This window comes from Podarcis cretensis (assembly GCF_951804945.1).
Source record: "Podarcis cretensis genome assembly, chromosome: 2".
Classification (NCBI taxonomy): Eukaryota; Metazoa; Chordata; class Lepidosauria; order Squamata; family Lacertidae; genus Podarcis; species Podarcis cretensis.
The window spans coordinates 67883581-67907916 of NC_137171.1; the positions used below are offsets into that span (position 1 = coordinate 67883581).

Here is a 24336-nt window from a genome sequence, read left to right on the forward strand (position 1 = left end):
ACATCTGACACTTACTCCAGGTAGACTACTTCTTTTTATTTATTTTTTAAGGGTGTGGTGTTTAATATATGCATTCCATTCTGCAAAGTTGTGAGCAACTACGAGGACTTAGTCAAAAAAGCAGAATATAAATCCATTTAAGAAAATAAAGTGAGTTACTTAGACAAAAAAGAAATGAGAATATGGAACGAGGTTATAATCAAGCACAACAGCACCTGTCCCTTCTGGGATTTTTAAGTAAACTGAAAACTTTTAAAGATATTATGCTTGTCATCTGTTTCATATAAATTCTCTTAAATCAGTTGGAACATGAACCGTATTACAAGTTGAACTACAGGGCTTAAGAATAGCAAGACGTATGTTGCTACTATCATTTTAAGATCCCAAAGTATATTGGTCATTGCATCAGTAACAAGTTCGTACTCTACTCCAATTATTTTTATATTGCATACTGTAACTGCATCCTATGGAGCTGTTGTTGATATTGAGATGCATTTTTTTTAAAATGTTGCTAGTTCTAGATAATTTGAATGAAAAAAGTATTGACAGCTTGTTAGAAGTTCATTTGAGTTACTGTGCAAAAGTGAAATGTACCAGCAGCCTCATTGTTCTGTTGGTTGAAATTAGTGTACTTAACATCCACACCAGCAGTGTGCTATGCAATACGTGTAATGCAGAGAAGTACAGCAATTGCCCCACAGTTATTAAATTCCTTTCCTGGAGTCTTGCCAAATACTAACGGAGCCTCTTTCAGACACACTATGAGACCTCTTCATTTTGGCTGGCTTTTGGCTTCAAGATTTAAGCTCTCAATTGGGCTGAGGCTTTATGTCATATTTGGTCTGACATTATCAGGATTTTTCTGTGTACTTTTATTATTTTAACTGTTCCCTATTTCTGTGGCTGGGGAAGGGTTGTGCTTTAAATATAATCCATAAATAAAAGAATGAATGCATGAACATAAGTAATTTCAGCAGCTGGAACCATGAGGAAGAAGAGATTTATCAACATAAATATAATGAAAAAAGACATGTACTTTCAAAGCACATGGTTATGTCTTCTGCTTTTAGTTCTGCAGAACAATTAGCACAGGTCTTAAAGTTTAAACCCAAAACAGATTAAAGATTTTACCTTTTCGTGACATTTGTAAACAGCCATATGCCTATCTCCTTTTCATTCTTCTTCTTCTTATTATTAACATTTATATCCCACTTTTCTTCCACTGAAAAGGCAGTCAGTCTCCCATCAAGGCATGGATAAAACCCAGATTTGTTTCACTTTAGCAAGACTACCGACTGCATTATGTTTCATCAGGCCATGCCCTGGAACCACTTCTTACAATTCCCCAAATTTCTGAAGCCCAGAATATGTGAGAGGCAGCACAACGGCACTAATGTCAGAAGTACCCAAATTCAAAGATCGCTTTATCACTGACAATTTTTGTGGTCTTAGACCCTAATCTGCAACATGAGAAGAACTAGAGGCCTACAGCAAATGTTTAGACTGTCCATTTCCAACATATACAATTCTTCCATTCCAGCTACCTAATCAGTACCCTAATGGAGAATGTCTCTTTGGGCTACTTTGGATGTAATTATGTTGGCTTCAAAAACTTTATGCATGCTCTCAATTTCACTAGGATCTCTCTCCACAACAACAAGACTTTTACCCCATCTTGCCCACTTCAAAAGTGCCAAAACGAGCTAATAATATCAAAAATAGTTTTAAAACAAATCACTAAAATAAATGTATATAGCTAACAAAAATTAAACAGAGAAAGGGTGACAGATAAAAAAAGAAGAAGCTATGCTTTCGTGCTCTTAAGCATAAAGGGATAGTGTCCCTGCAGTCCTCATCTTACAAAAGAGAGAGTCAACATTTTCTGAGGTTTAATCAAGGCTGCCAAATAATCTGGTCTTGGAATTAAAATTATTTGCTTGTTTATGCCATTGTATATACAATTGCTGTTTATGTATGAACGACATAATTCCAGTGAATAACCTGTTCCTCTTTCTTTTTTCTTAAAAAAAAAGTCAAAGAATTTTAAAAATAATTTTCATTATGGTAGTTGAAGATTAATTGAAAGCCCTGGCCCGAAGTATCTGTATTTCTGCACACAATTAATGTGACAAATTATGTTCCAATGTACTTCCCTGAGTGAGAAAGGCTGTAATTATGTTATGAGAGCCTATAACTGAAATGTATGTTTAAATAATAAATATGTGTTTCCAAAATCATTTTAAATCTACATATTTAACATGCATCTCAATCCTCAAAGTGCTGTGCTAGCAAAAGTCCTATTTTCTTCAATGGCACATACACCAGTGCAGAGTCTCAATAAATGGCTTGATAATCAGCTTCCATTTCATGCCTATAAATACTGCAATTACAAAGCTTGAATACATGCAAAATACATTAAAATTACAATATTTGCACTGCAAATTGCTTACGGTGTGTGCCTTACAGCAGCAAGACTATTTCACAATGAACACTTGAGAGCTCATGTCCTTTGTTTCTCAAATGCACATGTAAAATATTAATTTAGATCTAAAGGGGGAGGTCTAAATAAAGGTGCTTTTAAAATTTATCCCCTGCAGTTAACTGTATTGGATCAATTCATTTTGGAGTGCAATGTAAACTGGATGAAACTGATTCTTAGCCCTTAAAAATGCTTTACCCCCATGCCAATATTTTCAATAGAGTTAGAAATATGGAAGGGAAGTATAAAAGAAATTAATCTTTTAAATGAAAGTTCCTCTGAAGAAAGAAACAGATTACTTGTTTTGTTTGTGGGGGGAGCTCCCTGAATGACCACATTTAAAGGAAAAGATGCAGTATGGTTCAACTTTGCACAGGGGACAAGGTAACTAAGATGGGGCTCACATTGAAATATGTGCATTCCACGCCTCACAGTACAGCAATGGCACCTTGGGAGAATCTTGTTTATTTAAGTATCATGGTGAAGCATCTCTTGCAGCCAGTGGCATAGCTGCCAGTGCCTTGTTGGTCAACCAAATTTCCATGACGAAAATAAAGATGAAGTTCACATCTTTATTGGTACCTACTGTAAAATGATCCCTCATACTTTTCAAGAACCAAAGACCAAACTGCAAAACTGCTATGGCAACCATAAAAATCAAAGAAATGTTGTCTTCTTGGCTAGACCTTAAGTAACATATGATCAAATGCTTATTCATTTAAGAGCCAGCTAAAACATACAGGCACTCACATGTTGCAATCATCACTTGGAATAATACCACTTCAGAATGGGGCATATGAATATAAGAGGCCTTATATACTGAGTTGCATCACTGGTTCATCTAGCCCAGTGCTATCTACTGTGACTGGAAATGGTGCCCAATGTCTTAAGCATAAACCATTCCCTGCACTAATACCTGAGACACTTCAACAGCAGATTCTGGGGAATTAGCCTAGGATGCTTTTCATGCAAAGGATATGCTCTACCACAGAGGTATGGCTTCTCCCCTAAGTGCATGTCATACATTTCATTGTGATTTTATATATGCTGGAAGCCACCCAGAGTGGCTGGGAAAACCCAGCCAGATGGACGGGGTTTAAATAATAAAGTTGGTTTTGTTGTTGTTGTTATTATTATTATTAAACCTTCTTCTCATTTTGGCATAGTTTCTCCATTCACATTGAATTCTCCTTTGTCACAGCAAACGGGTGAATCCATCAATTTCATTTTCAATTTCTTACTTTTCCAATCTTAAATCCAGTACTCCACATTTCCACATCATTTTGCAATTTTAAAAAAATGCATTATGAACATTCCTCAGCATTTTAGTGAATTTCTCCTAATATTCACATTTGTGTGCAGTTTTGCAACAGATACACATTTCAGCAAAGGAATGTCCCCCCCAAAATAATGCATTTTTGTAATGTTATCTTAACTGACAAATGCATTTTAATGCACACTCTACCCCAATGTATACAGTTTCTATACATCACTTGGCTGAAGAACTGCATTGCAAAATTCAAAGAAGTGCGAATTTTGGAAGATGGTTGTTTAGATTCTCATATTTATTTATTTATTTTTAAAAAATGCTAATTAGTTACATTCTCCTTTAAATCCAAACTGAATCTTCCTCATTCCTAGAACAGCTTCACTACACTCTCCTGCCATTTGAAGCTTGACAATTTTTTGCAAGTCTCAATGTGTGTGTGTGTGTGTGTGTGTGTGTGTGCTGGGGATGTTCTTCTAATAATTTGTTGGCACATGAAGATCTCCCACATCAGAGATGATTGTAGATTGACAGTAAGCCTTTTCCTTACTAGTTCTTCAGATGTGGAAGATCTTGACATAAGAGGCACTCAAACAAATGATCTATTATATCACATGAGCACCTACACATTTCAATTGCCTCTAAAGCTGCCATTTTCAAATCACTTTTTGTGAAGTAGTCCCATTATAGTCCAACAACTGCTATTGGATTAAGTAATTTCAACAGCCATGTCACCACTGACATGGCCACAAATTTGTGGCATAAATTGATGGGAAATAGAAAAGGAAGGAAAATGTCAACAAATGAGTAGAGAAAATGATTAACTAAGGTATGGATATTGCAGCACAAAGAATATAAAATCAGTGGCCCCATTCACACACCATGCTAAGCCCAACCATGTTTTAGCACAAACATACAGGATCTTGAAGAGGAGGTCACAACTACCTTGCTCCTCCCCAGTTGTTCAGCTGCCGCGTTGAGCTTGGCCATAGTTTAATAAGTCATTTGGATGGCTTAGTAAGTCATCTGGAATATGGTTTGGTTCTCTTGGACAAACAACAAGCAATAAATCATAGGATCAACTTTGGCTAAAGTTCATGGCTAGTCTGGAGAGCACTAAACCATAAGCCAGGGTTCAGATGTCACACTAAATCAAGCTATGGCCTAGCATAGCACAATGCAACAGAGGAATGACCAGGGAGCAGCAAAACAGTTTTGAGTTCCTCTCTTGGGGCCTACATACTTGCGCGTTCACACTAAACCATGGTTTGCCATAACGTGTTGTGCAAACCAGTGCCTGGTTAAAAAAAAAAAAAGAATTATAATTAAGGGCTCGATTATTTTATTCATGTTCAGGCAAATTAGGATAACTGAGACTACCAGTGGGTGGGTGTTTTGGGGGGGGACTGTGACATAGATTATTATATTTTAGAATGTCAATAGACTGACTAGAACTGATAATGTGGACAAGGACAGTGGCACTATATTTGTGCCAAGGGTTGCTCCAGTGATTTTATATAAACTGGGAGGAATAAGAAAATCTTTCTCATTGTTACTGCAATAGAACAGGGCCTAAAAGAAAGAAAGCTGGCTATAAACTAGACAAAGTTACTGGATATTAATGTGCAGACAACACCTACCTCACTCCAGACCAGCATGGTGCCGAATATGACCTGTAACCCATCAAAGAAATTGTCTCCTATGATGATGACAGTGGCACCTCCTGTAGTCCATCCTTCACTTGGACTGATGGCTTTGATACATGGGGTAGCTGCTTTCCAACACACATGAAAAAGAAGTATTCGGCTGTTAGAACAAGATTTTAATGATAGAAGACTTGAGAGGGGGAAGGGGAGGAAAAGCTTTGATTTTCTTTCTCCTATACTATGATGCAGGTTCTAGAGAGAGAGATCTCTCTACTTTGTGTGCGAGAGATCCTAAACCAGATCTTTGAAAAGGGAATGTTTGCCATTAAAATTTTATTTTGTTTCCATTGTTTCTCTTGAGAAGATAATCGTGTTTGGCAGGCCATAGAAAGAAAATAGCAGCATTGCTGGCTGAAGCCTGACTAGAGAATAGAGCACATTTTTGTAACACTGAATTCAGGTCTCCACAAAACATGATCCTGGGCTGTCTTTCAGTTCCATTATAACAAAGCTCAAATTTTATTTGGAGAACTTACTGTGTCTAGAGTGTTCCTTGTGTCGTGGAACCATTTTATCCAATTAATAAGTTTTATAAAATCATTTTTGAATTTTGTTAGCATGATATTGCACAACCAATATGGTGTCATGTATTAGCAGTCGACTGCAAAATTCACATTTGTGAAAGAATTAGATGCTTTAAAATGTTCCATTATTTCAATACCCTGAAAGAAAGCAGCAGCGCTACACTTATCATAGGTTACCTATGCCTGTATTTCTCCCCATTGTTATAAAAACAACATGCCCTGTGAGCCCATAGTTGTATGTAGTTGATCAATCTTTTAAGGGAAGTAATTCTATGGGGATTTTTTTTAATGGGCACAAGAGTCCATTAAAAATTCCACCTAAGTTTTCTTCCTCTATAATTCTTTGTACCAAGCTATGAGGCTGTAGGTGGGTCCACAGGTGGAGGCTGGAAGTGGGCAACCAACCATCACTTTTCTAAAGGGCTTGCAAAAAGGATTGAAAGAATGCATCTAAAGAGAGATGGGTCCAGAGGCTACTGACAAATTAGAGAGTTTCCCTCAGTTTGGCCTTTTTAATCTTGTTCACTGACTGAGCAGATTCCATTGCTTTCCTTGAATCCCAAATTGGGGGAGATTCACAAGACTTGGTCCTTTGGTGGTGGGCTAACTCAGTGACTGCACAGTTTTGATGTGCCAAGACTCGGAAAAGATTCATGGGTTTGATCCGTTTGAGGTAGATTTAGAACTAAGCAGCACCTGTGTGAAACAGCCTTTTTTTTTTTTTTAAGGATTTTGAACAATTCGTCTATTGAATTGAGTTGACAAAAGTATTTGCTGGGTTGGTAGTTCCTATCAAAAAGTGAAAACTGAAAGCTGTGAAAATCTGGCACATTCCTAATTATCAAACCCTTCACCTCATGAACCTCAGAATAATAAAATAATAAGAAAATACGGGGGGGGGTATAATTGTGTAAATTTATTTCAAGGGGACTTTGCACACACACTTTTTTGTGTAATGCAAGCTAGAAAGGACACTTTCTATTCCCACTCACCTTTTCTGTGCATCTATGCTGTGCTTCCTCGACTTGGTACCATCTGGAAGTTATGGACTACAACTCCAATCAGATCCAGCCAGTATGGCTGTGCTGGCTGGGGCTGATGGGATTTGTACTCCAAAGTCATCAGCTTGGCAAAGATTGCTCTATGAAATTCCTGAATTTGTATGTAAAAACCTGGTGCAAAGGGAGCTTTCAAACTCTTTGCCTTGCATGCAATTAATTTGTGCAAGTTCAGCTAGCCAGCTCTGAATGGCAGGCGGTTGAAATCGCACAAGCTAACTGTGCGTAGGATGTGATCGTATTGGATCCTCCTTGGAAGCTTCCCACAGCCATTGTAAGGCAGGGTGAAGCTTCCCAATCCTTACACTTCAGATCAGGGTGGAGAAAACCACCCTTGTTTCCCAGGCTCATGCGCTTCCCTCAGTGGTTCCTATGCACCACCTGTCTGAACATCTCTCCAAATATCAGTCTTTTGAAGCTTTTACCAGGCACATTCTGAGCAGCAGTTAGCACCAGGAGTCAGATAAGAACCAAAAGAAATGCTTTTGATTTCTGATTAATTTTCCAAGCAGTTTAAAGGAAGAGTTTATCTTTTCCAAGATGAAAATTTCAACAGGAACATGAAGATTCTCAACAATTTACCTCACCCTTAGTTTGATGGATGCATAATTAACATGGCATGTATGAATTTTATCCAAATAAAAATGGTCTCAAGAGAAACATGCCAGAGGGTCCTGGATTCAAATCCAGGCCATCTTGGGTAGCCTTGAGCAAGTTTCTCCCTCCCAGCCGAAGATCCTTGCTAGAAAAAATAAATAATACAGATCCACTACATGGGACTGTCCAGAAGATAGATCACTTTGATTTCAATGCACTTGAGCACACTCAACTTTGGGCTGGATGTGTTCAACTCTGTGTTCACCATCTAAGCTTCTGCATTGTTCAGCAACAGAGGCAACTGGTTGAAAGTCATTTGCAGTTCTCCATCAATATTTTGGGGAGCAGCATGAAATATATTCAGAATTTGAATTTGTACAGTTTGGTAGCATGACAAGGCAGCTAAAACGTATTTGTTTAAAAACAGTGAAAAACATTTTCACCAGTAATGCCATCTGCTAAAGTATAGAGGAGGACCTTAGATGTATACTGTACGAGTGCTACTGTTGTTTCTATTTACATATTAAGATTATTGCTTTGGCTAAGATTTCATACAAGATTTTGAGGTTTCTAAAAATGTCTGCCTAGTGCCTAGTCTGCCTTCTGGGAAATCTGGTCCTACCGCCAGCTCAAGAAGGGGAGTGAAGAATGGAAAGAAGCCCTTTCCATCCATTACACAGCATCAAGCTTTGCACCTCAAAAAATGAGCTAACGAAAGGAATCTTACAACACTACAGTCAAGGAATTGCTACATACACACTCAACTAACTTTGATATGTCTACGTTGGACTTGCATTTCACTCATAAAGCCATGCATGCATTAAAAACTCCAGAAAGCTTCTCACTTTTTTTTTAATAGCTCAACTCATGGTGCTGGGCTTACAGCTAATAAAAGCAGTTTAAAAATATCGTCCCACGCCCTCCAAGGAATCAAATGCTCTGATTAAATCAGAGCATGGATAAAATTAAAATTGCTTCTCAATTACACACTTCCTGATGGTACATGCACACACCCCACCACATAAGCAAACTTTAACCAATATTCCACATGTCTCGGTGGGAGGGGGATATTTTCTAGAAATTTACAAATAATTCATAGTTCAATGAGCACAATGAAACCTGCCATTCTCTCCCTTTCTCCTTGGAGAGGAGATTATTAGCAGCAGGAGGAAAGGAGGTGTGTTGACTGTTTTCCTCCTTTTTAACAAAAGGGAAGGCATGGATGTAAAAATAAGGTTAACAGGTTTCAGGGTTTTAACTAGAAGTTTCAGGATTTTAGTCCCTTCTTACATCTGCAGGAGAAATGAAATCTCAGGATGAGTTCTGGCTTAACCTCCATTGCATGTCCATTAGTCTCCATGCCAGGCACAGCCAGGCCTTCTCCTGACCCACCAAGTGCTGTCACCCCACCCCCCACCCCCAGTTTTATTAGCCCCTCATTAAACCATTACTAAAACACCAATTCAGCACTTTCAACTCCATGTCTCTGGAGGAATAAACCCTTCCAGTTGCCTCCATCTTTTTGTTGACAGTGAAGAACTCCAAATGCTATCGTGGCAGGCTGCATTATCAACAAGATAATCTATCCATTCACTCTTCACTCCATGGTGGGCTAGTATCTTCAGGGATAGTTTTCAATTTTAAGTATCACCCTGAAATTTTATATCCAAAACAAAACGGTGTCTTCCTTCTTCAATGCAAGCAGGCAACTGATGGGGGGGGGGTAATGAAAATAGAGAGGCCTCCTTTCTACCCTCTCTTAGAGCCACTTATTAACAAGATCGATGCTGACCAATAAGACAAGGCAATAAATAAAGGGAGGCAGGAAGAAGCTAGAAATCATTGAAATAAAAATTTGGTACAAAAGACATGGTTTTTAACAATGGGTATGAAAATTATATATTTGGTATTGAACTGGGAAAACAGTCAGCAAATTCTGTAGTAAAATAGTAGAATAGGGAGCCCAGATGTCTCAATCTGGAAGAAGCTGCAGGGTTTCTTGAAAACCAGGATGACGACAGACAAACTCTCCTCTTTTGCATCCCAACTATGAGCCAATTCACATGGCCATTTAGGGCAAAACCAGACATGCAGCTATATTTTGTAATAAGATCCAATCTAATCTGCATCTCAGTGAAGTTGGATAATATGTGATGTAATAACATAAAACTGTGTTTGTAGAGGACAGCCTTTCAACAAAAGGAAAAATGCTTAGTGAAAGGACTTCTTATCAGCCACTGTTGCAAAAGAGGAATTGTTTGGACACATTGTCCACAGAAGATTGTTTAGGAAACCTTTCCCAAGGGCTTGGTGTTAACTGGGACATCTTTGAAAAAGACTTGATAGTCAAAATGGATCTATAACCAGTTGTTTGGTAGTTTTATGATTCATTGTCCTATTTTTGTTCTTTGAATGACTCTTTGAAGCATTTGTGGGTCTTATTCTTGACTGCATCTAAGGGAGACTTTAAGCCTTTCCTCTTCACCTTTGCAGTGGCCCCAACAAAAAATGACCTCCCAGCTGCTACTCGCATAACCAAATGAAGGCTTTCCTTCTTTTGCATATTGCAGCTTCAGGAAGGACAGGGCAGGGTGGAGGGCACAGCAAGAGGGAAACCTACAATCCCACTGAGGCCCCTCCTGCAGCTGCTATTGAATGTGCAAATTACTTGCATTCAGATAATTAACACCATGTCTAATTTGACCCTAGTTACCATTTTTGACATGGTTACTGGTCTTGGGATAGCAGCTCAAAGCATCCTGATCCTACACACCATCTAGACAGTGATGGCCAAACTCGGCCCTCCAGCTGTTTCCCACCATCCCTGACTACTGGTCCTGTTAGCTAGGGATGATGGGAGCTGTAGTCCAACAACAGCTGGAGGGCCGAGTTTGGCCATTGCTGATCTAGAGCAGCGGTTCCTAACCCCTACAGTATGGAACCCATGGGTTCACATTTACCTGGCATGGTGACTTATCAGTTTATTTTCACATGATTTTTGGACCTTAGGTCCTTGGTGGCCATTGGTTTTGTGCATTTTAGCTGCAAGTTTGTCTATTTTATAACCGTTACTTGAGACATCCAAGCAAAAATGAAAAAGCTTTTGATACCCACCCCGCTTGTGGGCCATGAACCACAAGTTGGGGAAATGCTGCTCTAGAGGAGACCCTAGAGGACTCTCTCTTCTCAGAAGCATGTCCACATCACATCACACCAAAAATTATTTATTTATTTATTATATTTATCGGCAGCTCTGCAACACAATGTTCTTTGAGTGGTGAACAAATAAGGCAGCAGCTTAACAAGATCATAGGATCCAATCAAATAAACACTAAAAGCCAATAATCTAGGCAGTGCAGAGCAACTCTAAACTTTCACACTGACAGAAAAATGCAAGAGCAATCTCTTAAGCCGAGATGGTTCTACCGTCTGGCAGAATGAGGCAGGCAGCTCAGTCAGTAGGTGCTGGGGGCAGCCGAGGCAGCCCCTGCTCCCAGCTGCTCTTCCTGAGCTCCCAGCTATTCCCTCCTGCTGGAAAGCAGAGCTGTGTGCCATAAGGCCTATTATACAACTCCTATACAGTCCAAAGTTACTAGTGGCTGAATCTCCATTGGTACTAGCCAGCAAAAACTCTTAAAGCAGGGTATTTGGGGAGGGGGTAAGATGGGGACAAAACTGAGCTATCCAAGGATCCACTGGGTTTTTAAGTCAGTCTAGCTACTGGCAAGTTGTTTGTTTGTTTGTTTGTTTGCTATTGCTGCTGCTACTGCTACCATTAATTTATTACTGACCTTCTAAACCATGGGTAGGCAAACTAAAGCCTGGGGCCGGATCCGGCCCAATCGCCTTCTAAATCCGGCCTGCGGACGGTCCGGGAATCAGCGTGTTTTTACATGAGTAGAATGTGTCCTTTTATTTAAAATGTATCTCTGAGTTATTTGTGGGGCATAGGAATTTGTTCATTCCCCCCCCTCCAAAATACAGTCCAGCCCCCCACAAGGTCTGAGGGACAGTGGACCGGCCCCCTGCTGAAAAAGTTTGCTGACCCCTGTTCTAAACACCCATCTCAAGGCAATCTACACATAAAATAATTAAAAAACACAAAACAACGAAAACATTGAAAGCAAGATTTAAACCCTGGTAAGTGGGCATTTGTAATCAAAACCCATTTATCACCTGGGAAAGCCTGTTGGAACAAAAATGTCTTCAACTCTTTCTAGAAAGTGCAGATTATGGGCACCTGTCATATCTCAACAGGAATGATACTCCACTGATGTGGAAGTTGTGCAAGGGCGTCTTACCCATAGACATTAGTGGCACGGGGCACTGGGGCACCAGATTTTGGAGGGCGCCACAGGATGAGTGTCCAGGAAGGAGAGTCAGGGTGTGCTCCCTTCCCCACTCTGGGGCAGCCCGCTCCTCTCCTCTCAGCCACCCATAGGAGCATGCTGCATCTGGCTCAGGGAAGCCCCTTCGCGCCCCCTGGCTGCCTGAGTGCCTGACAGGTGTGATCGGGGGTGGGCGCGGGGTGCCCCTCTCTGGTTGCATCGCTATCTGTGCACCTCCCTGCAGAGTCTGCTTGGGATTAGGACTGCACCATTACTGCCAGTTCACAAATCAACCAATGAAGTAAAATAGCATCTATAAGAGTGAAACTATTCATCACACACGAGATCAACAGAAGCAAAAGCAAATAACATAATTTTTTCCTCTAGAATGCCAACTAGGTTTCCCTTATGCTTCTGAATACAGAGCATTCCATGCCGTATAAAGTATGTGAAGAGACAAAAAAGTTGTTGCTGTTATTATTATTATTACTACTACTACAGTGTTTGTGGTTTGGTTTTCTCTCATTTCTCCAGCCACTAAAGGTAGAGGGGAATTTCCTCCCTTCAAATGGTGACAATAAAATGATTACCCAGGCCTCAGTTTAGCATAATGGTTCAGAAATGCTCATAGCATATTGCAGACTTAAAGTGGAAATTATTAGGTAGCTGTTCTTTGTTATAATAATGATCACTCCACAAATAAAAGCTCTTCTCCCAAAGGTACTGCAAGGCACAAAATGCTAATTCTGAAGATTATGTGCTCGCTTTTATTAAATATTACTATGCCCTGTTCTGTTTGAGGGCTTCACTGCTCTGATTGTTTTATGAGTGCCATGTTAATGTCATCCCCATCTCGCTAGCAGCAGGCACACATTTTAGCTTTTGCAGGAGAATTGATCAAAGGCCACGTGCTGTGGGAATTGCTGAGAAAACACGGACAAGCGGTAAAAATCTAACTGATTAATTGGTTTAAATTTCATTTCAGGGTGTTGAACTTTGGCTTGGGACTCTAATACTACACTAAGAGTCAGGGCCTAATTACCAGATTTCCAATTTGCCTCAGCACAATGGCGCAGACAGAGGAAAATGAATACTAAAAATAATTATAATGGGGAGGGGGGAACCTTTTCTGCTCTGTACTTATTTAACCGCTAATGCTCTGTGTGGGCAAACAGTTTTACTGGGGAAGCCTCCAGCAGCGCCTGCTGGGCCACCAGGGTATCTAATGACACAAATAAATTAAGAAGCTAGTGGCAGCGTCAAAGATTCTGATTTGCCAGATCGAAGGGACAGTGATGCAGAAGCCCACCAACACGAAGTGGCCCCATCACCCCCATTCATTAGTAGCTAGAATTCATGTAAGCAATGTGCCTGGCTTCCACTCTCAAAGAGAAACAATCTATTACATTGATAAAACACACATACACACAGGGAACGGAAAACTGTGCTTACTTTGGAGTTTATGGGTGGGCCTTGAGAATAAGGGTTAATTGAACTCAGAAGTTCAGGCTTACTGAGGCGAATTAGTGCCATGTACAGCTATCAGCAAGGTCCTGCTGTTGGTCTTGTAATCTATTTGTGCTGTGATTAATACACAGTCCGTGCTGGTCTCAGGAAGAAAGACCCAACCCCTAGCCCTCTTCTCTAATATTCATCATGAAACATTGGCTTAGCTTCCATATTCCATAAGAGGAGGCTCCAGCAACGCTGGACTCGTCAGAATTGAGCTATGAGCATATATGCATTTAATAACGTCTGAAAAGGGCAAATGCAATCTAACTGCACAGAATCAGTTCAACGAATTAAAGCAAGACGCAGCCGAGAAGCAACATCTTTAAAATGTAAAGCAACAATTACGGGAGAGACAAACAATTCTGATTAAATAAATTTGGACTGGGTTTAAAATGGTCCTAGGGGAAAATATTTGTCCAAAGATCTTCAAGCAAACCAATTAACAGACTACATCAAACAGTCCTTAGAGCAATGGAAATGGAAATTCACAATCAGGTTAGCTCTCTGTACAACTGGGCCTCGGGGCTTAATACAGCCTATAGTCAATATAGTATTGAGTCTACAGTGATTATCCTTGAGAAGGGTGGCTAGATGCTATGGCAGTAGAACCAAGGGTCATTCACACAGTTTTGAAGATCAAGTTCTGCAATTTGGCATATGCGGCTAACAACGTTGCATAGGAATTGTGCTTTCATGTTCCCAGAGACATAAGAAACACTATCTCTTGTTGTCTACCCGCCCATTCCTACTGCACTCACAAAATCTCTTTAAAATAAAGTTCATGCAGCTAGGTTCCTGTCCGCTGTGCAAGAACAATGGTTCATATCCCACAGGAACAAAAAGACAGCATATTCCAGTAATGCTAAATAAGCATAAGGGCTGCACTTTCAGAAAAACACTAAACACTTTGAGAAGTCAAAACAAATACATAAAACAAAGCTGTTTTAAATCATATCAAGTCATTGGTCCATCGAGATTAATACTACAGTGGTACCTCAGTTTATGAACTTAATCTGTTCTGGAAGTCCGTTCTTAAACCAAATCCGTTCTTAAACCAAGGCACGCTTTCCCTAATGAGGCCTCCCACTGCCAGTGCCCTTCCACCGTTTGGCTTCCGTTCATAGACCAAGGTAAAGTTCTCAAACTGGGACACTACTTCTGGTTTTGCGGAGTTTGTAAACCAAATCGTTCGTAAGCAGGACTGTTCTTAAACCGAGGTACCACTGTATATATCCCAACTGTCGGCAGCTTTCTAGGGCTCCTGGTATTGCCTAATTGTAGCCCTGGGATTCTTCCTCTAAATCTCCCAGAATGTGCAACTCTCCTTGAAAATAATACATCAGCATCATGATTGGAGGAGAAATTCGATTTAATTTAAATCAAATTTAAATCTGAGTTTATCACATTCCAAAACAATATGTGAATCAAAACACAGCTATCCTTTTAAATTCATACTTATCCAAATTTAGTAATGTAGTTCTCCAACAAAACAATGTTTACAAAAATCCATATTTTAGGGCAAATCACTTGCAAAAATGGCATATAAAAATGTGTTTATTAGGAGAAATTTGTACTAAAATACTGATGAATTTCTGTGGAGAAAATTGAAAAATAAATCAATCATTAATTGCTGCAAAATGTGGAGAATGGAAATTAAGATTGGAAAAATTAGAAACAGAGAGAACTGAAGTTGACAGTTCTTTTCAACCCTTATAATAGCAATAATAGTGGGGTGTTTCCCCCAGGTGGCCCAATGAGGTCACCTTTATCTCCGCTTCATTTTCTAGTTTCTAGTCATTGCTAATATTATATTCATTTGAAAACCCACTCCTAATGTATCAAGTAAGTAGAATGCTGCTTAGATGTGAAATATGACATTTTAGAGAAACGTACCTCAAAGTGGTAACATTTTTTTCTAAATAGTGTGAAAATAAATTATATGGCTTTACTGTGGAATTTTATTTTTTTAAGTTCTGTATTTGTAAACAGCACAAGGGGGGAAACTGTTTTATGTCATCCCCTAGTTAAGTGCTTAAATAAATACTTATTGATTTTGTTATCATCTACAGCTAGTCACTATGCCTAGAAGAAACAAGGGCAGTGATTTTGTTACACTGCTTTTGCTTGACACTTACGGAGGCACAGAGTATCATTTGCTGTATTTTGAGGAGGGTATGCTATGTGCAGATACCATGGGAGCCTAAAATGGTAACAGTGTAGGACTGGCTGTTGATTGATGCTGGAGACCACGTGTCCTTGCAGACAAACAGGGGTGTGCTGCTGTCCTTATGCCCTGCAAGAGATGTTGCACTAGATGGGTCTGAGCCAGCAGGAATTTTCTTACGTTCTGGTGGTGAACTTCCAACTGGCTGGCCAGAAGTTTGGCTTGCTGCTTGCTTTCATTTAGTCTAGCAAAAGACCCTTCAATATTTCTGAAACATTTTTGGGGGGTGGGGGGAAGAAGTGTTAGCAAGCTCAAATTCATTTCACCCTGAAGTCACAGGCTGTGGAAGAGTTTGGGCTCAGCTCCCCTCTTAACCCAGTTCCAACACAAATTATCCTTTTGGGGCAAACAGGGATGGGAATCTGGTATTCTTGTTGTTGCTGAGCTACAATTCCCCTCCTGGTGGACACAGAAGTCCACCTATATCTGGAGGGCCACAAGCTTTCTATCTCTGCCTTAAAGGAATGTGAGGAGGGAACTGGGTTCAGAGGAGGCACATCCTTGAAGCACAGTTCTTTCCTTTCCCTCATTCTGAGGGTTCCAAAATGGAATTCTTTCCTATCACCCACACAGCTAAAAGTTGGTTACATATATACTCCAAGGAACCCCAATTACTAGACTTCTGAAAATGGGAAAGTTGTGTACTTCTCCCTCTTAAAAGCAAAAGCAACCTGAAAGGGTTGCATTCAACACATCAGTGTAGAGTTCACTTCTTCTCCACCCACAAAAAAGTCTGCTTTAGAAGACACCTCCCTCAATCTTCTGGAGCGGAGTTTGAGGGGACAGGGGAGGGAGTTCTGTTGTGCACGCAGAAGTCTATTACATGAGCAGAGCCAGAGAGTCAGAGTATCCTCAAATAATTAAAGCCTTTCTGCATTTTCCACAAAGTTGACACTTGGTATACATGTAGTATGAGACATCCCTATTTCTACAGGAATGTGAGAACATGTTTTTACTAGAGGTTTGCCAAAATGGGATTTTAAACTTCATTTTTTAAACTTTCATATGTGGTTGAAAAGCACCTCTATTTTTCAGGATGCCTTCACGTGCCTCTTCAACAATTTATCCTTTCTACTCCACCCCACAAAGCCCAGGGCATTAAAAGGAACTGTGAAAAAGACCTCACTGTGTTGAAGACCCCCAGGAGCCTGTCCCTGAGGCACAGATCAGGGAAACTCATCACACTGGAAAGCAAAATAGCTTGTGTAATGCAGGAGGTTCTGAAGTTCCCCAACCTGCCTGAACTAAAATGTAAGCAGAGACCCTTTACATACTCTCTGTAAGCTTAGAGAAGCCCAAGGAGCATATGAAGATTTAATGCCCAAACCTTTGTTTGGTTTGATTGCAGAATACACTCACTTCACACACACACACATTTTGTTGTTGTTGTTTAGTCATCTTAGTCGTGTTCGACTCTCCGTGACCCCATGAACCAGAGCATGCCTTGGAAACTCTCACTTTCTTCTCAAAGCTTCTCCTTTTTAATGTCCATGGAGTTTTCTTGGCAAAATACTGGAGTGGTTTGCCAGTTCCTTCTCTAGGTGGATCACATTTAGTCTAAACTCTTGTCTATGACCTGTCTGTCTTAGGTGGCCCTTCATGGCATAGCTCAAGAGTTTCTTGGAGTTATTCAAGCCCCTTTGCTATGACAAGGCAGTGATCCACACATGTCTCTTAGCATTTCTACATTGGGTTAGCTTCCTAATATGCAATACAGTACTATGCAGCGCTTTTCTTCTAAGGAAAAGAGGTGCCGGGACTGTGTACTCTTGAGTACCCACAGAAAAACAACACTGGTCCTATTGCATGTATTCAGAAGTTCCACTGAAATTGGTTATATTTACTCCCAAGTATTACAGCCTAACTGATCTAAATACTAATGTGGCATTAAGATATACTCCACTTATCTACTTGAGAAACTGTATCTTCTTCAGAAATACTGCTGTTTGATGCATTTCCCCTCAAACCAGCTTCTATCTGATTTGAAAATGCAAGCCACATTCACTTCAGTTAAGCTGAGGTGCGTCCATTTGAGACAGCTGTTGTGCACATACAGATGGCAGCTTCCAGGAATTTGGGAGGAGGGAGAGTTGAAGCCATGGGGAATCCAAACAGGTAATGTGCATTGGACAAAGACATTCCCACCCCCCACTCCCTCTGGTGTGCACAGCAACATGCAAATGAGACTGTAAACGCAGTAGGGAAAAGCGAACTCACTGCGCTTTCAGCTGCTAATGTGTACATGGCCCAATATGGACTATAATTCTGCAGAGCAATTAAAAGGCGAACTTTGCGCTACTTGTTCCCTACCAGTTCTACTAGAGTCAATGGAACCACTGCAGAAGAGGAAAACTTTTAATGGATTTCCTATTATTATGCTAGTAATTATGCTTAAATTACTGTTTTAAATTATGTCCATTACTTATAAAGACAAGACCTAGGGAGAAATCCTCACAGGGGGTCTAGGTTATGGGGAGAGGGGGACTGTGAACTGTTGGTGAAAGAGAGGAAGAGAAGCAAGAGAAGTAGAAGGCAAGAGAGGCAAGGAGGCAAAAGGAAATACAGCTTAAATACCCAATAAAGCATATTGCTGCAAGTCTGTAATTTAATTGTTTAGTTGTTTACTGAGCTGGGACAAAGACAGCGAGTGCTTAAGCACTATGGGGGATCCAACGCCTTTGTCTGTAGACAGATGATTACTGGAATCAGAGATGTGGAGACCACTTGGTTCCACTGTACAAAAGCTTCAGTGGAATCTGCCAGAATGTCTGGGCAGGATCCAGAGTGCAGAAGGTCTTTCTTGGACTGTGAAACAGAGGCTGCAACAGCTATTTGCCCCCACTGTCAGAGGCAGAAATGCTTCTGAATACCTGGTGCTAGAAACCACCGGAGGAAAGTGCTCTTGTGTCCAGGTTCTGCTTGTGGGTTTACCACAGTGATCTGGTTGGCCACTGTTAGTCCAACAGGATGCTGGACTAGATGGGCCATTGGCAAGACCCAGCAGGCTCTCCTTATGAACATCAGGATGGGATTTATTGACCTGCACAATGTGCACAAACACTCTCAGCATCTGTAGTGTTAGTGATGGAGACATGCACTTGGTCACATTACTTCAGTGGTCAAAGTGGGATGCTTTAATAAAATCTATTGGATGGGGTTGGGTGGGTGGGATGCTTTTGAAGAGGACTTCAAACCAGTCTACTTATTGTAAATCAGGGATGAGGAAACCTGGCCGTTCAGATGTTGTTGGACTAAAGTTCTGACCATCTGGGACTGATAGCATTTTGAATTCAACAGCATCTGGATGGCCAAATGTACCCAGTTCCCTTTATTAAATGGATTTTAAACTCTTCTGGGATGCTACATAGATAAAAAGTCACTTGACCCAAGCCAGAACTCTTTGTGGAACTGAGGCAGACAGGCAGCTGCCACGGCAACTTCCTACCACAACTGAAGATCCAAACCTGGGAGAAGCCCTGGAAGAAGAGAAAATCCTAAGCACTAGAAAAGCCATGGGGAAATAGAAAATTGTCTATCCAGATACCTGTTTCTGCCATACCTGCTTGTTGCCTCTCCCAGCTTCACAAACACATCTGGCCTGGCCAAGGCTGGAAGATGGAAATGGTGCCTATTCCATTGAAAATAAATGGCATCCCAGCCTACCCTACCCTGAGAACCCCAGGTTTTGACCTCATTTACAGTAACTCTATTCATTTCATGGTAATGATTGATAACAGATTGTAATTATTTAAAGTATGAATGTACTAATTCAAGCTTGTTAGTAAATTGTTTACGCAGTTATAAATATGGTGAATAGACCGCAGGCTAAATTGAATGTGGCCTAATTTCAAATGAAACTATTCCACTTCCTCCCTCGCCCCACACTGCGTGTTGTGTTAGGCATATTTTCAAAATCATGCTAATGAAATTACATCAGCTGCACAGAGGTTTTGCATCAGCACTGCAGGAAGAACTGAAACGGAAGTCTATAGGTTAGAACTCCCAACCTTAGACAAGTGTAAAATGGCCAATAAATAAAATGGTATAAATAAGGAATCATTAATTATTTACTAATTCAGTTGATTGCCACGCTTGTTGTAATCAAGAAATCTACTTGCTCTCATACCGTGACAACATTTATCAATTCTCCTACTTTTGGATAAATTCTGCTTTTTTGGACACTGCAAGAAGACAGTAGTCAAATTAAAGAAACCCTTAAAAAAATATGAGGAAATTGTTGGGGAACAACAGACTGTAATTTGGTTTCTACAAATAAAAACTCACGACGTCCTTGTGCTCTTATTCTTGTTTTGATTTCTTTTCTAAAAAAAGAGGATATCATTTAATGCAATTTTCCAGAGCCTGGGAATCATAAAATCAAACATGAACAAGTCTACTGGAAAATCTGTGACGTTAATCTTGGCCTACGTTGTATTTTTAACAAGCACTGAATTTGTGTGTTGGATAATCCAGATGGCCATAGAGGAATCATCTTGATAGGATTAAACCTTTGTGGTGAACTCTGCTCCATCTGTTCTCAGAGGTTTGCCTCTGCCTGTCGGAATATAAATTTGCAGCCTCTGTGTGTCTTGCAGCATAAGTAACAGTGGCGCTTTGCAAATACACACACACATGCATGCACGCGCACACACACACACAAACCCTTGAGCACTTATTAGTAATGTGCAATAAAGGTAGCTTGGAGTTTACTGCCAGAGAAACATATTGGATTTATTATTCATCTGAAGAACAAAGTGTGCAGTACCTAAATTTGAACAAAAAAGGATGTTTGTTGTTGTTCAGGGACTTGTTCAATTCATTAAACCATAATACTACCATAAATTCACAGATGAAGGTATGACTGCACATGAAGCAGGGAGACGCTTAATCTTTGAAAACTATTATACGTTGCTAGAATGCAGGATACAGTTTTGCTTTGACACGCTGACTGTTAAATATTCCAAATCTGTAAAACCCAAACAGCAATGGTTGCAGTTATTTCTGTCTCAACCCAGCTACAGATCGGGGTGGGGAAAGATGATTGGAATAACACAGAAAAGCAACCTGGGTCTGTACTTTCTGGTTCTGTCATGAGCTATCTATTGACACCACTGGCTTCTTGCACCAATGGCTGCTGCCTTCCATATGCAGCAAGGATAGATGTTCTAGTGCTGTGCCAAAATATGTCCTCCAATGCAAAATAAAGCTTCCATTTCTCCTGCCTCTTCCACGGGGCACTCTGGAGTTTCTTAAGAATTCTGGTGTGAAGTCATCCTGTTAGTACAAGGGCTTCCACCTGCGCAATGTGACTTTGTCTTTGCCCCCACATCCCCAAATCTGTTTTTGAGGCTGGAGCAGACTCAGGGTGGGCACAGGAAAAGGAGAGGGAGAGGATGTCCCATTGCACAGGCAGAAGTCCCTGCACTAATGGGATGACTCCATTGGATACAACCCTAGGCATAGAGAAAGTCGAGCTTTCTGTATTGCTTTTATGGTTGTGGGTGGCTACTCTTTCCATTGGAAGCGAGAGCTGGACCATAAAGAAGGCTGATCGCTGAAGAATTGATGCTTTTGAATTATGGTGCTGGAGGAGACTTTTGAGAGTCCCATGGACTGCAAGAATATCAAACCTATCCATTCTTAAGGAAATCAGCCCTAAGTGCTCACTGGAAGGACTGATCCTGAAGCTGAGACTCCGATACTTTGGCCACCTGATGAGAAGAGAAGACTCCCTGGAAAAGACCCTGATGTTGGGAAAGATGGAGGGCACAAGGAAAAGGGGACGATAGAGGACGAGATGGTTGGATAGTGTTCTCGAAGCTACCAGCATGAGTTTGACCAAACTGCAGGAGGCAGTGGAAGACAGGAGTGCCAGGCATGCTCTGGTCCATGGGGTCACGAAGAGTCGGACACGACCAAACGACTAAACAACAAATGTGAAGTAAAGGAAGATAGGGAGGCTGCCTACCAAACACCAGAGATCTGGGCACTCATTTATTTGGGTTTTAAAGGAAGCATTCTCTGCATTCATTTCTTTTAAAGTAAGAAAAACTCCTCACTTTTTTTTTTGAAAAAAGAAAAGAAATAAAGCTGTGAGGTCCACAGCAAGACCCCTTCTCATGCTTACAGAAAAGCCCAGCTGATGACATGAGGATATGGGCACTGAGAAAGTCTGCAGAATTACTGGAATTATAAAACGAAAGAAAAGGCACCCACAAACACAGCTTGACCACCCTGAAAGGAAGGCAGCTGCAACAAAAACCATGTAACTTACCTATGAGAATTTTAATACACAAACACAAAACTTCCCTTTGATAATTTTCAAATAAAATGTATTTTCCAAGTAAGTGATGGTTAATGGTGTGCAGGAGGAAATGTGGGGGAAATTTTCATCACGGTAGTAATATATTCAGCATCCATAATGATTTAAACAAATCCTTGAAAGGCTTTGAGCCAATGCAGAGACATACTATGGTGGAATGTCACATAATTCCAGAATATGTTCCCAAAGACATATGTAGGAGATCTGACTATTCTTTAAAATAAAAGTCCTGGTTTGCCATTTCAGTGCAGCCTTGATATTATAGGTCATATTTCTGAAAGTTTATACAGTAGAGTCGCAACTTGCGCACGTTGAACTTGCGCACATTTAGATTTTTGCGCTGGGCTGCTTAAAAAAACAACAACAACAATGGGGGTGGAAAGTGGAAGGGGAGGCTTTGGCAATCCCCCCTGCCATTGCAACCAACTTTGGCTTTATGTACTATCCCTGGAACATCACCCCCACCTAAATTGCAGGTCTGGTGTAAAAGGTTTAAGGCAAATGAATCATTATTTCATAGCCTGTTCTAATACTTAGTATCTATTTCAGAGTCTATTCCAGAACTTAGTGAATACAGGAAATGTTAATGCACAAGTCTAAAGAGAGGGTAACTTTTGCAGCTGGTGGTAATCCCCCTCTGCCTCCTAGCCATAGCATTAGTTCATTAAAAAACGGTGTATTGGAACCAGCCTGGTATAGCAGATAGAGTGCAGGACAAGGACCTGGAAGACCAGTGTTCAAATCTCCACTCAGTCATGAAGCGCACTTGGTAACCTTGGGCCAGCTGCTCATGCTCAGCCTCACAAACCTCACAGGGTTGTTGTATGAATAAAATGGGGAAAACAAGATCTATGCATGCCACCCTAAGCTCACTGGAGGAAAGGTGCAATATAAATGTAATAAACAAACAAATATTGTAAATAGGTTCTGTGTGAAACTTAACTGATAAAATAAATATATATGGCGTCAACGCATCATATAACTGAACCAAATATCCAATAGTCAGATGTATCTTTGATCATATTTTGGTCAGACCCTGGGAATTACATGGGAACATAGGAACCTATGGCCTTATCAGATCATAGGTTCATCTAGCGCAGTACTTTCTACACTCAATGGCAGCAGATCTCCAGGGTTTCAGAAAGAGATCTCTCCAAGCCCTATTGAACCTGGAACCTTCTGCATGCAAATCCGGTGCTCTGCCGCTGAGCTAGAGCTTAGGAACAGGAAAAATGTTCAAAACTTGCAGTATTTAAAATGGACCAATAGAATGGCTCAGGGCGGATCTACTATGAAATTAATGAAACGTAAGCGTTAGGGCCCCTAATCCCAGAGAGGATCCAGAAGTGACTTTAGTCCACATTTTTTAATTTTTTGGGGGGTCTATTAGACCCAATTTGAGCCACACAAATAAAAAACTAAAAGGCATAGGAAAAATTTTTCACACCAGCGACTTTGACATATGAGATAATCCAGTACAGCAATTTAAATCAAAATCTGAGATGTAATTTTTTAAAATAATATGGTGATCTGTCGTGGAACAATCCCATAGAAGAAGATAACAAACCTCATTACTGGTTGCAAAGGGGTCCCCATAACAGTTCATCATCATCATCATCATCATCATCATCATCATTATTATTACTATTATTATTTATTGAATTTATATACCGCCCTATACCCGGAGGCTTCAAGCTTCAGGGCCCCCAAAATGCAGTTCCACCACTGGAATGACCCATCTAATTTGCCATACCTGTAAGATGTGTACTTTTACCATATGAAAAATGTACACAGGCCAGCTTGGCTATCCCACCACCCACCACCCTACTGCCTTTTTGGCTTCTGCTATTTGTTGAGACTGATATAGAATCAAAGCAGTTGCCAAAGAGATCCAGTAATTGCACAGGGTAGAGGGGGAAAGTGAGAAGGAAAAAAGCACAGCTCTGGCCCTTAAAAAAAAAAAGGAAGAGAGAGCCATTTAAACTGCTTGTCAGTTGTCAGCTTGACAAGGCCACTTGAATATATTCGGGAGTATTTGCATAAATGCTCACGGTGAGTTCACCATGGCTGCTAGCGCTAATGGTACATAAAGTAATTTAGTCACTTCTCTTAGGCATCCTGTCAGAGTGATGAGCACCTCCTCTTTGCCTTGTTGCATATTAGATCATTAGATAATAAAGTGTTAGAGCATGCGAGCCGACAGGGTCCCTAGCACTATAATTTTGAGGCTACTGCATTATGCCATGGAGGGGGAGAAAAAGAGACAAACCAATTGTGCAATTGGCTTTAAATTCAAATAAATACAACCTGCAGGCTGGG

General features: G+C 40.5%; 1 protein-coding gene across 8 annotated transcripts in view; it reads right to left on the reverse strand.

Annotated features, from left to right (window-relative positions):
* EBF1 (EBF transcription factor 1) overlaps positions 1 to 24336 on the reverse strand; it is a 386228-nt gene that overhangs the window by 86039 nt on the left and 275853 nt on the right. For 4 of the 8 annotated variants that reach the window (XM_079968255.1, XM_079968251.1, XM_079968253.1 and 1 more), the window contains exon 9: positions 5387 to 5517. In XM_079968255.1, the coding sequence (XP_079824381.1) occupies positions 5387 to 5517 (131 nt within the window). Of the gene's footprint in view, positions 1 to 5386; positions 5521 to 24336 lie in introns of all 8 variants that reach the window. The other 4 variants (XM_079968254.1, XM_079968250.1, XM_079968252.1 and 1 more) reach the window with 1 other exon arrangement.